Source organism: Nansenia antarctica (genome assembly GCF_963989245.1).
Source record: "Nansenia antarctica genome assembly, chromosome: 6".
Lineage (NCBI taxonomy): Eukaryota > Metazoa > Chordata > Actinopteri > Argentiniformes > Microstomatidae > Nansenia > Nansenia antarctica.
Window position 1 is genome coordinate 5,355,148 of NC_137676.1, and position 13,073 is coordinate 5,368,220.

At 44.8% G+C, this 13,073-nt stretch overlaps 2 protein-coding genes across 2 annotated transcripts; both read right to left on the bottom strand.

Annotated features, from left to right (window-relative positions):
- Positions 1–338: 338 nt before the first annotated feature.
- LOC308159938 (uncharacterized protein) lies at positions 339–1,591 on the bottom strand. Its single transcript, XM_080533767.1, has 2 exons — positions 931–1,591; positions 339–533 (listed from the first exon to the last, which is right to left on the bottom strand). Exons 1-2 carry the CDS (start codon positions 1,531–1,533, stop codon positions 516–518), a joined length of 621 nt encoding a protein of 206 aa, XP_080389893.1. The 5' UTR covers positions 1,534–1,591; the 3' UTR covers positions 339–515.
- A 1,736-nt stretch (positions 1,592–3,327) lies between these two features.
- On the bottom strand, positions 3,328–5,881 carry LOC308159715 (uncharacterized protein; the record flags this gene model as incomplete). The annotated part of the gene is made up of 6 exons (XM_080533530.1): positions 5,654–5,881; positions 5,320–5,440; positions 4,993–5,115; positions 4,651–4,763; positions 4,359–4,501; positions 3,328–3,349 (listed from the first exon to the last, which is right to left on the bottom strand). Exons 1-6 carry the CDS (start codon positions 5,723–5,725, stop codon positions 3,328–3,330), a joined length of 594 nt encoding a protein of 197 aa, XP_080389656.1. The 5' UTR covers positions 5,726–5,881.
- Between the last annotated feature and the right edge of the window lie 7,192 nt (positions 5,882–13,073).

The window sequence follows — 13,073 nt, forward strand, 5'->3', positions numbered from 1 at the left end:
TTCACAGTAAAGCATGTCAGGTGTTTCCCACAGAGACAAGCTCAACAACAACCCTTTAGTCTCCGAAGTACTAATGACAAAATAAATGCTATGATGACACGGGGCGCCTGGGTGGCGTAGCTCACGTAATCGCAGGGTCCCTGGTTTGTTTCCGGCCATCGACCTATCCTGCATGTCATCCCTCCTCTCTCATCCATCCTTCCTGTCAAATCTCTACTGTCTCTATCCCAATAAAGCAGAAATGCCCTAAAAACCCAAAATAAATATCAAAAACTTTTTTAACCCATTAATATTTCAATATTTTATTCAATCATCTTATCTTAAAAAACAAACAAATGTAACAAGAAACAAAGTATGCACTGCAGGGCATTATTCCATAACAAAAGGTATCCCAGGTGTCTTAACTGTCTTAACTATCAAAAGTTTTAAGCAAGAGCTTGTTCAATTAAAGTAAAAGGAATAGTGCAGCCATCTGGGGTGTGCATGGATCTGGGTTCCTTTTGTGGAAAAGTTCCTCACTGCTTTGCCTCATCCTGAAAAAGAGACACATAAAGCACATTAGAATAATGATAATCCATGCTTTGACCGGGCACACTTAGCTGATACAGTATGATGATGTAGTCTAGTCACCTTTATAGATGATACAGTATGATAATGTAGTCTAGTCACACACACACACACAGCGTGAAACTCTCTCCTTGAGGTCTGACAACAGTTGAAATGATACAGCCTTGGCTTACTATACTTTACACACACACACACACACACACACACACACACACACACACACACAGCGTGAAACTCTCTCCTTGAGGTCTGACAACAGTTGAAATGATACAGCCTTGGCTTTCTATACTTTACACACACACACACACACACACACACACACACACACACACACACACACACACAGACACACACACTGCTCACCAGCCAGGAGTATCCACTCTTCACAGCCAGCTCCGGGTCAGTCAGCTCTCCTTCATAAGGGCCATAGTGTGTTCCTACAGCCAGGCTGGGTCCAGAGCTGAACACCCCCAGGCCGGCTCCAGGGATGCCTGAGGTCCTCACCTCCAGGCCAGGGGGCAGGGTGAAGAAACTGTTCAAGTGGCGTGATGTTTTTGACCTGGTGGCCCTGTACCGCTGTCCAGAAGGGAGTAGTTCAAACAAGCTGTAAGCTGGATGTGAGGGGTCAGCCACAATCTTGCGTCCTCTCTTCAGTGATCTGGAGCTATGGAGGTCTGTGATGGGAGGCAGGGGGCAGCCGATGATCCGCTCAGCTGTCCGTACGACTCTTTGTAGCTTGGCCTTGGATCGGGCAGACGCAGAGTCGTGCCAGACAGTGATGGAAGATGTTAGGATGTTCTCTATGACGGCCCTGTAGAACTGGACCAGGATGTGACGACTGATGTGGAGTCTCTTCAGCCGACGGAGGAAGAACAAGCGCTGCTGGCCTTTTTTAACTAGATGGGTGATGTTGTTATCCCATTTTAGTTTGTTGGAGATGGTAGTGCCCAGAAACTTGCAATTCATCCATTATTGTGACAGGGGAGTTATTGATGACCAGTGGAGAGTGAGTTTGGGCCTTTTTCCGGAAGTCCATAATCACCTCCACTGTCTTGGTGTTGTTGAGTTCCAGGTTATTGGCTGCAGACTAGGACACCAGACGGCCGACCTCCCTCCGGTAGGCGGTCTCGTCATTATCAGTGATGAGGCCAACCATGGTGGTGTCATCTGCGTATTTGATGGTCTTGACAGGTGTGTCACCAGAGGTACAGTCGTTGGTGTACAGGGAGTAGAGCAGGGGGGAGAGCACACAGCCCTGAGGAGCACCGGTGTTAACTGTGCGGGGCTGAGACAGGTGAGGGCCCATCCTGACATCCTGCCTTCTGTTGGTGAGGAAGTCAGTGATCCACTGACAGATGAAGGGGTGGATATTCAGCTGTATTATGTACACTATTTAATTTTTCTAACAAACATATTCATTAAATATCATCTGTTCTATAAATTAACAGAATTAATGACCAATATTTTAAAAAACGTACATGTTCTAATCATATCACTATATTATGTACAAAAAGGTAGAAAGTATAAATACAACTTTAACATCTTAAACTTTAACAACTTTAACAACTTTAACATCTTTAACAACTTTAACATCTTTAACTTTAACAACTTTAACAACTTTACCATCTTAAACAACTTTAACATCTTTAAGTCAAATCTAAAGTTCCGGTCCTTCCCTCTTTTTAGAACACTTGTGTTGCTTCAGAGTTTTTGACTGGCTGAAGCTCCTCCCACACTGGGAGCAGTGATAAGGCTTCTCTCCAGTGTGAGTGCGCTGGTGTTGAGACAGAGTTTGTGACAGAGTGAAGCTCCTCCCACACTGGGAGCAGAGAAAAGGCTTCTCTCCAGTGTGAGTGCGCTGGTGTTTCTTTAGATTACCTGGGTCACTGAAGCTCCTCCCACACTGGGAGCAGAGAAAAGGCTTCTCTCCAGTGTGAGTATGCTGGTGTCTCTTGAGACTACCTGAGTCACTGAAGCTCCTCCCACACTGGGAGCAGAGAAAAGGCTTCTCTCCAGTGTGAGTGCGCTGGTGTTGAGACAGATGTTGTGACTGAGTGAAGCTCCTCCCACACTGGGAGCAGAGAAAAGGCTTCTCTCCAGTGTGAGTGCGCTGGTGTTTCTTTAGATTACCTGGGTCACTGAAGCTCCTCCCACACTGGGAGCAGAGAAAAGGCTTCTCTCCAGTGTGAGTATGCTGGTGTCTCTTGAGACTACCTGAGTCACTGAAGCTCCTCCCACACTGGGAGCAGAGAAAAGGCTTCTCTCCAGTGTGAGTGTGCTGGTGTTGAGACAGATGTTGTGACTGAGTGAAGCTCCTCCCACACTGGGAGCAGAGAAAAGGCTTCTCTCCAGTGTGAGTGCGCTGGTGTTTCTTTAGATTACCTGGGACACTGAAGCTCCTCCCACACTGGGAGCAGAGAAAAGGCTTCTCTCCAGTGTGAGTGCGCTGGTGTCTGATGAGTTCATATTTTGAAGGGAAGCCCCTCCCACACAGATCACAGTGGTGAGGTCCAGGTTTGTCTGTGTGTCTCTGTTTGCGGTTGGGGGGCAGGGGGGTGTCTGAGGTGGTGGGGGGCGGTTGTGGGCCTCTGGAAGGAGGGAGGGGGGTGTTTGAGGTGGAGGGGGGCAGTGTTGGGCCTCTGGAAGGAGCGAGGGAGGTGTCTGTGGTGGTGGGGGGCGGTTGTGGGCCTCTGGAAGACGTCTCTGGTCTGATCTCTCCTACCCTCAGCAGTCTGACGGACTCCTCATGGTGGCATCTCTTTACGTGCTTGTGGAGGAACGTCTGGGAGGTGTAGGAGAACGGACACAGAGAGCAGGAGAACACCTGGGACGATGACTCCCCGTTCACCTCTGAGAGAGAGAGAGAGAGAGAGAGAGAGAGAGAGAGAGAGAGAGAGAGAGAGAGAGAGAGAGAGAGGGAGAGGGAGACGGACAGAGAAGAGAGAGGGAGAGAGAGAGAGGGAGGGACAGAGAGAGAGAGAGAGACAGAGAGAGAGACGGGGAGAGAGAGAGACAGAGGAGAGACAGAGGGAGAGAGGGACAGAGAGAGAGAGGGACAGAGGAGAGAGAGAGAGGGACAGAGAGAGAGAGGGACAGAGGAGAGGGAGAGAGGGACAGAGAGAGAGAGAGAGAGAGATAACATGCAGATCAAATCACATGTCGTCTATGAGAGACTCAGAGAAACATCCGTTTATCATCTCAAAGTAAAAACAGTCATCAACCATGTTGAAACCAGAGACATTATATAGCATAATAGTGATACAGAAGTTGACATTAGCCAACAGGTGTCAGAGTGACAGATAGAGGGAGGGAGAGAGGTATGTTTGGAGGAGCACAGCATCACAAGCTGACAGTATCTGTTACCCGAGGTTGATGGTTGAGGGTCTTCCTGCTGGGAGCCCCCTGCCCCCCCTCCATTGGTGCTGGGGGTCTCTCCAGACTGCTTGGCCCTCCCTGCCCCTCCTCCGTTGCTGGGGGTCTCTCCAGCCTGCCTCTGAGCAGACAGGCCGTCCCAGAGGAAGGCCAGCTCCTCTGCAGTCGCTTCCTCCTCTAGGCATGGCTGGGGGTGTTCCCTCGCCTCTCCAGTCTGCTGGGACCCCCCTGTCTCCCCCCCACTGGTGCTGGGGGTCTCTCCATTCTGCCTCTGAGCAGGGATGCCGTCCCAGAGGAAGGCCAGCTCCTCTGCAGTCGCTTCCTCCTCTAGGCATGGCTGGGGGTGTTCCCTCGCCTCTCCAGTCTGCTGGGACCCCCCTGTCTCCCCCCCACTGGTGCTGGGGGTCTCTCCATTCTGCCTCTGAGCAGGGATGCCGTCCCAGAGGAAGGCCAGCTCCTCTGCAGTCGCTTCCTCCTCCAGGCATGGCTGCGGGGGTTCCCTCACCACACTAGACCCCACCTCCTCCACGCTGGGGGGGGCCTGAGGACCAGAGGGAGGTGGCTGTGGGGGCAGAAGACATTATGAGCCAGATCTCACAGTCACCTGTATCTCACCCCCCCCCCCCCACCATGATGAGGTGTATGAATCACTCTAATCACCTGTATCTCACCCCCCCCCCCACCATGAGGTGTATGAATCACTCTGCTCACCTGTACTGTCGGTGCAGCAGGTGAGTCTGGCTGAGGGGCTCCTTGAGACGCAGCTGGTCTCCCTGCTGGTCTCCCTGCTGGTCTCCCGGCTGGAGGGGGGAAGCTCCGGGGTGCTGGGGGAACCAATCACAGAGACGTTATAAATGTTACACATCCCTACAATCAATCAATCAATCAATCAATCAGCACATGTTATACACAAATGCAACACAATGTGCTTCATTGGAACACCACCTCTCTCCTCCTCTCCTCCTGTCCTCCTCCCACCAGCAGGATGACCAGTGTGGGAGTTGTACAGGCTGCTTCTGACACCCTCCTCTCCTCCTCCTCCTCCAGCTCTACCTGGGGGGCGTCTCTCCAGGGCCGGCGTCCACTCCTCCTCCTCCTCAGAGTCTCTGGGTGCAGGAGGGGGGGGCATATGGCCCCTGCGCCGCTGCATAAATGCAGGTAGGGTGCAGGGCACCCCTGCGACACACACACACAAAATATTATATGACAGAGTGCACCAGTTTTGCTTGCACTGTGGCTATGAGGAGACTGAGTACCAGATTACACTATTAATGTACTTGATAATAAAAACATTTGTATAAAATAAATAATTATAAATAAATGAATGATATATATATCTCCATGCCATCCACACAGCCCTGTCTACCCAGCAGCAGTCACCTAGAGCCCGCAGGGCCAGGTGGTTCCGCTTCATGCTCTTGTAGCGGATCTTCTCCCCTTCTGCCAGGCGGGCCCACTCCACCACGGAGAAATGTCTCCGCACGTCCTCAAACTTGTCCTCCTAGCGGGGAGAAGGCGTGTCAGCCTCCAGCATAGGTGTGTGTCCTCAACACTTCTCATGCATAACTACTACTAGTGCAGCATAAACTAACATTCTACCTGACATAACCTGGCTGGCTGGCCTGCCTACCTGTAGCTCTCTAACCCTGTAGCTGCCCTGTAGCCCTCTAACCCTGTAGCTGGCTGACCTGCCTTGTAGCTAGCGACCACTCACCTCTGAACTCATGTTCACTTTCGGCTCCGTCGCTCTGTTGCTCTTCCACTGTTCTGTGTTAGAAAAGTACATGATATCACATTTTAGACATGTAGCAGACGCCTTTATCCACAACTTACAACGAGTAGCCTACATTTGTCTAAGTAAGTGAATCATCTATACATCAGTCGTCATGAGAAAAAATAATTCATGCTAGGACCAGGGGCCATTGGCAGTCACAATGCTAGAATAATTAATTAAAATATCACGGGTTTCCTTTACCATAGCATTGTGCAGGCTGATATTTAGTCTCCACCGTTCATTAAAAGTCAGATCTACCCTTGAAGTTCCATAAGTTTTTAAAGCAATTTGGCTGTGAATGTGAGTTGTCGATTGTTCATGTTTGTTGAGGCTACGTGGCTCCATACAGAGTATTGAATACGTGCCCTCAGTGAAGCAGACGACTATAGCTGCCGCTCCTCTGGTGCCTTTACATTGCGGTTGTAACAGGCACGCGCTTATTGCCCGCGCTCCATTCAGTTTCTAAGGAGGGGGTGATGCGTTGCCGCACTTCTCCTCTCCCTGTATTTGGTGATTTTTACTATTAAAAAAAATATTGGAATCATACAGCAATTTAATTGATCAAAAGATAACGTCAATCTCTTTCGTATAAATGAAAATGAGCGTCGATACAACATAATGTATGTGAACAAGTTTAATTCCTATCAAGCATTAAATAATTGATTGAGTCCATTGATCAAAAACGGACTATAATGTCCATTTACATTGTAATTTAATTGATCAAAAGATAACATCTCTATATTTGAAGATAAGTGAATATATTTTTGTATCTCTTTCTTATAAATGAAAATGAGCGTCGATACAACATCATGTATCAAGTTTCGGCTCAATAAAAAACATTTGAAATAAAAGATAACTTCTCACTATTACTGCTAATAGTAGACTGGCTTAACTACTAGTTGTCATTTATATTAGGCATTATTTGTGTTTTTACCAGCAGTTTACCGTTGGTAGCTATGTAGTAGATAGATTAGCTAGCTAGTAGTTAGCTGTGCTGTCAACCGTCGACAAGCATATTACCCTGTTTAATACATAATAATGTATAATAACTATAGCATATTACCCTGTTTAATACATAATAATGTATAATAACTATAGCATATTAGCCGTTTTAATCAACAATAATGTATATTAACCTTTTCTCCTTCGAAGCTGCTCCTTTCTCTGCTGTGCTGCTCTCAAATGAGTCTCCGTTGGTCTCCGCTGTCGCGAGGCTTTCTGAGGTAAACTTCTCAGACCACTTCTCTTTGGCGCCGAAAGCAGAACGAGAGTCAATGGCTGCGTTCGTCAAATCTTTTAGTTTTTGGTTTTAAGATGAACACATCGCAATGCGAACTTCAGAATGGCACTAGTGATTGATAGGCGACCCACATTGTAGGCTAGCCTACGCTAATACACTACGAGAGCACTTAGAAGACATAATAGTTTACAAGTAATACGTTCATGTATTATATTATTTATCCCCCCTCACATGTATTGTGTTAGCCTACCTACATGGTTTGCTCACTGCACTTCTTATCCACCACTGATGTAAAAACCGAACAATTTCAGAATGTTTGCTTTTATTGATTGATTGATTGATTGATTGAAAACTTTATTAGAAGATTTGCAGAAGTAGGTACATGAAAGTACATATTACATACAAGGTCAACTAACAGGATAAAAACCCAAGAAAGCCACTGGCTTATTTCAATTGGGGTCCTTGATTCTCAATTCATCATTACATGTAAGACAGACAAAACAAACTAGTACTATCTACAAGATAATACAGACAAAAAACTATTACTATCTACAAGATAAAAATACATCCATCATGGGAAGAACAATACAACAAAACATAAGGTATGTACAGCGGGTAGGACAGGTGGGGACATACACCACAGGTGGGGGCGGGGGACAAAACACAAAGTATGTACAGTGGGTAGTTCGGGTCTTTTAATCTGATTTTTGATTTAGAGGGTCCAGTTACGGATTGCAGCCTCCTGTAAATGTTTTTTGAGAGTGGTTTTGAAGGTGGGCAGTGTTTTGCACTCCTTTAAGATTATAGGAAGGGCGTTCCACATTTTTACTGCATAGTTTGCAAACGAGTTTAACCCCTTGTTTGTGGTGCAACGCGGTTGAACGTGGTTCGTTTATTATTCTATATTCTATATTCTATATAGACACAGGCTTGTAAATACGGTATAAGGTCCCAGTGCAAAAAGTGATATTTACAGTCTATTATTTATAATAATAGACTACCCACTTCAGTCACCTACACCACAGATAGAAAGTATGGAGTTTATCTTGAGCCTAATTAAATCAAAAGCAAAGAAATATTTTGTGAAAAAAAAATCCACTTTGTAAGCAAAAACATAGATCCGTAAGCAAAAACATAGATACAATTGTATAAGCCGTCAGCCGGCTCAGCGTGAGAAAAAAAACATGTCTATTGCTTGCTGTGGTAAATCAGAAATCAGAAATCTGCCAACTCCCGCCATTGTAAGGCACTGAATGTCATTCAGTCACGGTCGGTCAGTCAATCACTGTCAGTGAAGCGTTGCTTGTTTGTCCGAGTTTTCAAAGGGGGCGTGGCTTAGCGATAGGTCCATTGTCAAGGCCACTGGATTTTCTGGAACTGCTTTTTTGTCATAACGTAGCCTGCCCAGTTATTGTACATACACACTTCTAAATGAATGCTGTATTTCCCCGCTACGTCAGATGAGGTGTTGTAGGCTACTTCAAAAAAAAGGACAAACTTCACTTGGTAGTGTGCAACAAGGATGGAGTTTGTGATGTACTGAAGGAGTGCCACGACAACCTTTCCACTGGGCGTCATCCAGGAAGACGCCGAACGATGAAGAAGCTATTGGAATCCTACCACTGGTTAACCATGTGGGAGGATGTCGACAAATGGGTGAGAGTTTTTGATGTAATTTATATACTGCCCATTAGCAATGATCTTTTACTGGAAGATCTCCCAACTCTTGTGTAATTCTCATATTGACCACAATTCGATTCTGCACTGGAACACCCAGACCATCATACAGGCTGTGGCCCCTCAACCACAGCGGCTCCTCATCTAAGGCACTAAGCCCAGCTGCTTACCACCACGACCACGGCCAGCGGCCCCTCAACCACATCGAGAATTCTCTGACTCTAGCTAGCTTTCCTCTGAAATGTCATTACACTGTTTTAAAGGTTAATGAGTGTCCCTGCTGCTCCCGTCAAAGAATCAAGACTGTTGCCCCTGTCCTTCGTCCCATCCGTGTCCATGGGGTAGATCCAACTGGTCCACTTCCCACCACTGAGACTCTAGTAAATATCACTTTTTGCACTGGGACCTTATACCGTATTTACAAGCCTGTGGTATGTCACAATACAAGTTACACTCGTAAAGTAAAATGTTCTGTGTGATGAGTTTGATTAGCACCCAGCAGCTAATATGCTCAGAAAATAATGCGGTGTTAGCTGGGCGGTGTGTGTAAAATTAAGCCCAGTCTAATATGACCATTCTAAACCACAAATAAACATAGTGTACACATTTGAGATGAAGTTGGTGTAACCTCTGACTGTTTCCTGCATACAGGCCAGCACATCACTACAGTCAGGGCCGGACTTATGCATGGGCTACCCTGGGCTTGAGCCCAGGGGCCCCGGGCTACAAGGGGCCCCAAAATAAATCCAAATGTATGAATAAATATTTGCTCTTTGATTTTGAATTCATAAATTACGTTCAAATTGGAAAAAATTGTTTTGTCGCAGCGCAGGGCACGGAAATACAGCCCCCCCCCCCCTCCCCCGCGGGCATGGAAATACAGCCCCTATCACTATTCCTACTGGACGCTCTGATGAATGACGTGTTTTAATTTGTTTAATTATACTGTATATTTAGGCCAATGGAGAGGTTTACATCAACGCGTCACGCGCAGGGCAGGGGCATCATCTTTGGTGGAGCGATTGTCAATGTCATGATCATGGCGGACAGGAGGAATTACGAGAGTGGAGCGCAAAAAAGAAAAAAGAAAAATGAAAAAGTGGAACGCGAAAGGGAGACACTGAGAAAAACTCCAAAACTTACTGGGTTTTTCAAACCAGTCGTAGATGCTTCATGAGTTCAGACACTCGCGCCCAGACACATACTGTAGCTGTCCAATACACACCTCACTTACATTTCGTCTCAGGCACCCACACACTCCCCCCACGTAGGCCCTGTTAGTGTAGGTTTGTTATTTTGTCTGTCTTTATTAAATAAACATGTTATTATTGTCACCCTTGTCTCTGTGTCCGTCTGTTCTGGGGTTCTGCCACATTTGACCTCTTGGTTCAGGCCTGAAAAAAAGTGAATCATCTATACATCAGTCGTCATGAGAAAAAATAATTCATGCTAGGACCAGGGGCCATTGGCAGTCACAATGCTAGAATAATTAATTAAAATATCACGGGTTTCCTTTACCATAGCATTGTGCAGGCTGATATTTAGTCTCCACCGTTCATTAAAAGTCAGATCTACCCTTGAAGTTCCATAAGTTTTTAAAGCAATTTGGCTGTGAATGTGAGTTGTCGATTGTTCATGTTTGTTGAGGCTACGTGGCTCCATACAGAGTATTGAATACGTGCCCTCAGTGAAGCAGACGACTAGCTGCCGCTCCTCTGGTGCCTTTACATTGCGGTTGTAACAGGCACGCGCTTATTGCCCGCGCTCCATTCAGTTTCTAAGGACGGGGTGATGCGTTGCCGCACTTCTCCTCTCCCTGTATTTGGCGATTTTTACTATTAAAAAAAATATTGGAATCATACAGCAATTTAATTGATCAAAAGATAACGTCAATCTCTTTCGTATAAATGAAAATGAGCGTCGATACAACATAATGTATGTGAACAAGTTTAATTCCTATCAAGCATTAAATAATTGATTGAGTCCATTGATCAAAAACGGACTATAATGTCCATTTACATTGTAATTTAATTGATCAAAAGATAACATCTCTATATTTGAAGATAAGTGAATATATTTTTGTATCTCTTTCTTATAAATGAAAATGAGCATCGATACAACATCATGTATGTGAACAAGTTTCGGCTCAATAAAAAACATTTGAAATAAAAGATAACTTCTCACTATTACTGCTAATAGTATACTGGCTTAACTACTAGTTGTAATTTATATTAGGCATTATTTGTGTTTTTACCAGCAGTTTACCGTTGGTAGCTATGTAGTAGATAGATTAGCTAGCTAGTAGTTAGCTGTGTGCTGTCAACCGTCGACAAGCATATTACCCTGTTTAATACATACTAATGTATAATAACTATAGCATATTACCCTGTTTAATACATACTAATGTATAATAACTATAGCATATTAGCCGTTTTAATAAACAATAATGTATATTAACCTTTTCTCCTTCGAAGCTGCTCCTTTCTCTGCTGTGCTGCTCTCAAATGAGTCTCTCCGTTGGTCTCCGCTGTCGCGAGGCTTTCTGAGGTAAACTTCTCAACGTTCTGAAGCGTCCTGGGTTACTGGGTCCTCACGAGCCCACTTCTCTTTGGCGCCGAAAGCAGAACGAGAGTCAATGGCTGCGTTCGTCAAATCTTTTAGTTTTTGTTTTTTTTGATTGATTGAAGACTTTATTAGAAGATTTGCAGAAGTAGGTACATGAAAGTACATATTACATACAAGGTCAACTAACAGGATAAAAACCCAAGAAAGCCACTGGCTTATTTCAATTGGGGTCCTTGATTCTCAATTCATCGTTACATGTAAGACAGACAAATTATTATTATTTTTTTTTTTAAGATGAACACATCGCAATGCGAACTTCAGAATGGCACTAGTGATAGGCGACCCACATTGTAGGCTAGCCTACGCTAATACACTACGAGAGCACTTAGAATACATAATAGTTTACAAGTAATACGTTCATGTATTATATTATTTATCCCCCCTCACATGTATTGTGTTAGCCTACATGGTTTGCTCACTGCAATTCTTATCCACCACTGATGTAAAAACCGAACAATTTCAGAATGTTTGCTTTTATAATAATAGACTACCCACTTCAGTCACCTACACACTACAGATAGAAAGTATGGAGTTTATCTTGAGCCTAATTAAATCAAAAGCAAAGAAATATTTTGTGAAAAAAAAATCCACTTTGTAAGCAAAAACATAGATCCGTAAGCAAAAACATAGATACAATTGTATAAGCCGTCAGCCGGCTCAGCGTGAGAGAAAAAAACATGTCTATTGCTTGCTGTGGTAAATCAGAAATCAGAAATCTGCCAACTCCCGCCATTGTAAGGCACTGAATGTCATTCAGTCACGGTTGGTCAGTCAATCACTGTCAGTGAATTCACGCAAGGAGGGGGGGGGCACGTCATTAGCGGGGGACAGAGATGGAAGTGATTAGCCGTTTGTCTCAATCGGCCACACAAAGAGGAATATTAGCAGGGGTGCACATAACTGGTGTGCCAGTGCGCATGCGTCGCCAAAATGCATGCTGCGCGGCAGATCAGCCGCATGAAGGCGCTTTTGCGCACCCAAAAAAAAAAAGTTGATCACAAAAAAAACATCATCTACCATGGTTGAAATTGAGGACAGTGATAATTTACAGCAGTCAAGAGAGCAGTGATGATGACGATTAAGCTTGTAGCATAAATAAATGCTTAGGCTGTAACTTTTTGTTGAAAAGTTGATTTCAGTGTTTACAGAACAGAGCAGTGCTTAAAGAGATGTCCGTTTATTTCAGTGTGTTTAAAGAACAGACATTCAGTTAGTGCTTAAAGAGATGTCAGTTGATTTCATTGTGTTTAAAGGAGTCTGACAGACTTTCATGCTTAAAGAGCAGTCATTTGATTTTGCATTTGTTTATTTAGTTTTGCACACAATCATTTGTTTGTTCATCTTTATTTATGAATAAATGTCGTTTTGCTAATATAAGTTATCCATGTATCCCTTTTTCATCCATCCTGTGGGACGGGTCGTGACTCGCGAGCTCGGGGAGCACCAAGCAGCATCCCTAGGTGCTCCTCTGAGCACTGGCCCCAAAAAGTTATGTGCACCCCTGAATATTAGCTAATGGACCTATCGCTAAGCCACGCCCCAAAATAGAAATTGTCCAATCATATCAAAGCAAAAGTCATTACAGGCAGGAAACTCGGACAAACAACTCGCTAATATCTGATGGTGAAAAGCTTCTAGACTAAATATTCTTTAAAAAACATGTCTATTACTTGCTGCGGTAAATCAAAAATCTGAAATCTGCCAACTCCCGCCATTGTAAGTCATTGAATGTCATTCAGTCACGGTCGGTCAGTCAGTCACTGTCAGTGAAGCGTTGCTTGTTTGTCCGAGTTTTCAAAGGGGGCGTGGCTTAGCGAT

Coding starts and splice junctions, on each gene's coding strand:
- LOC308159938 (XM_080533767.1), bottom strand. CDS start 1,533: ATGAATTGCAAGTTTCTGGGCACTACCATCTCCAACAAACTAAAATGG.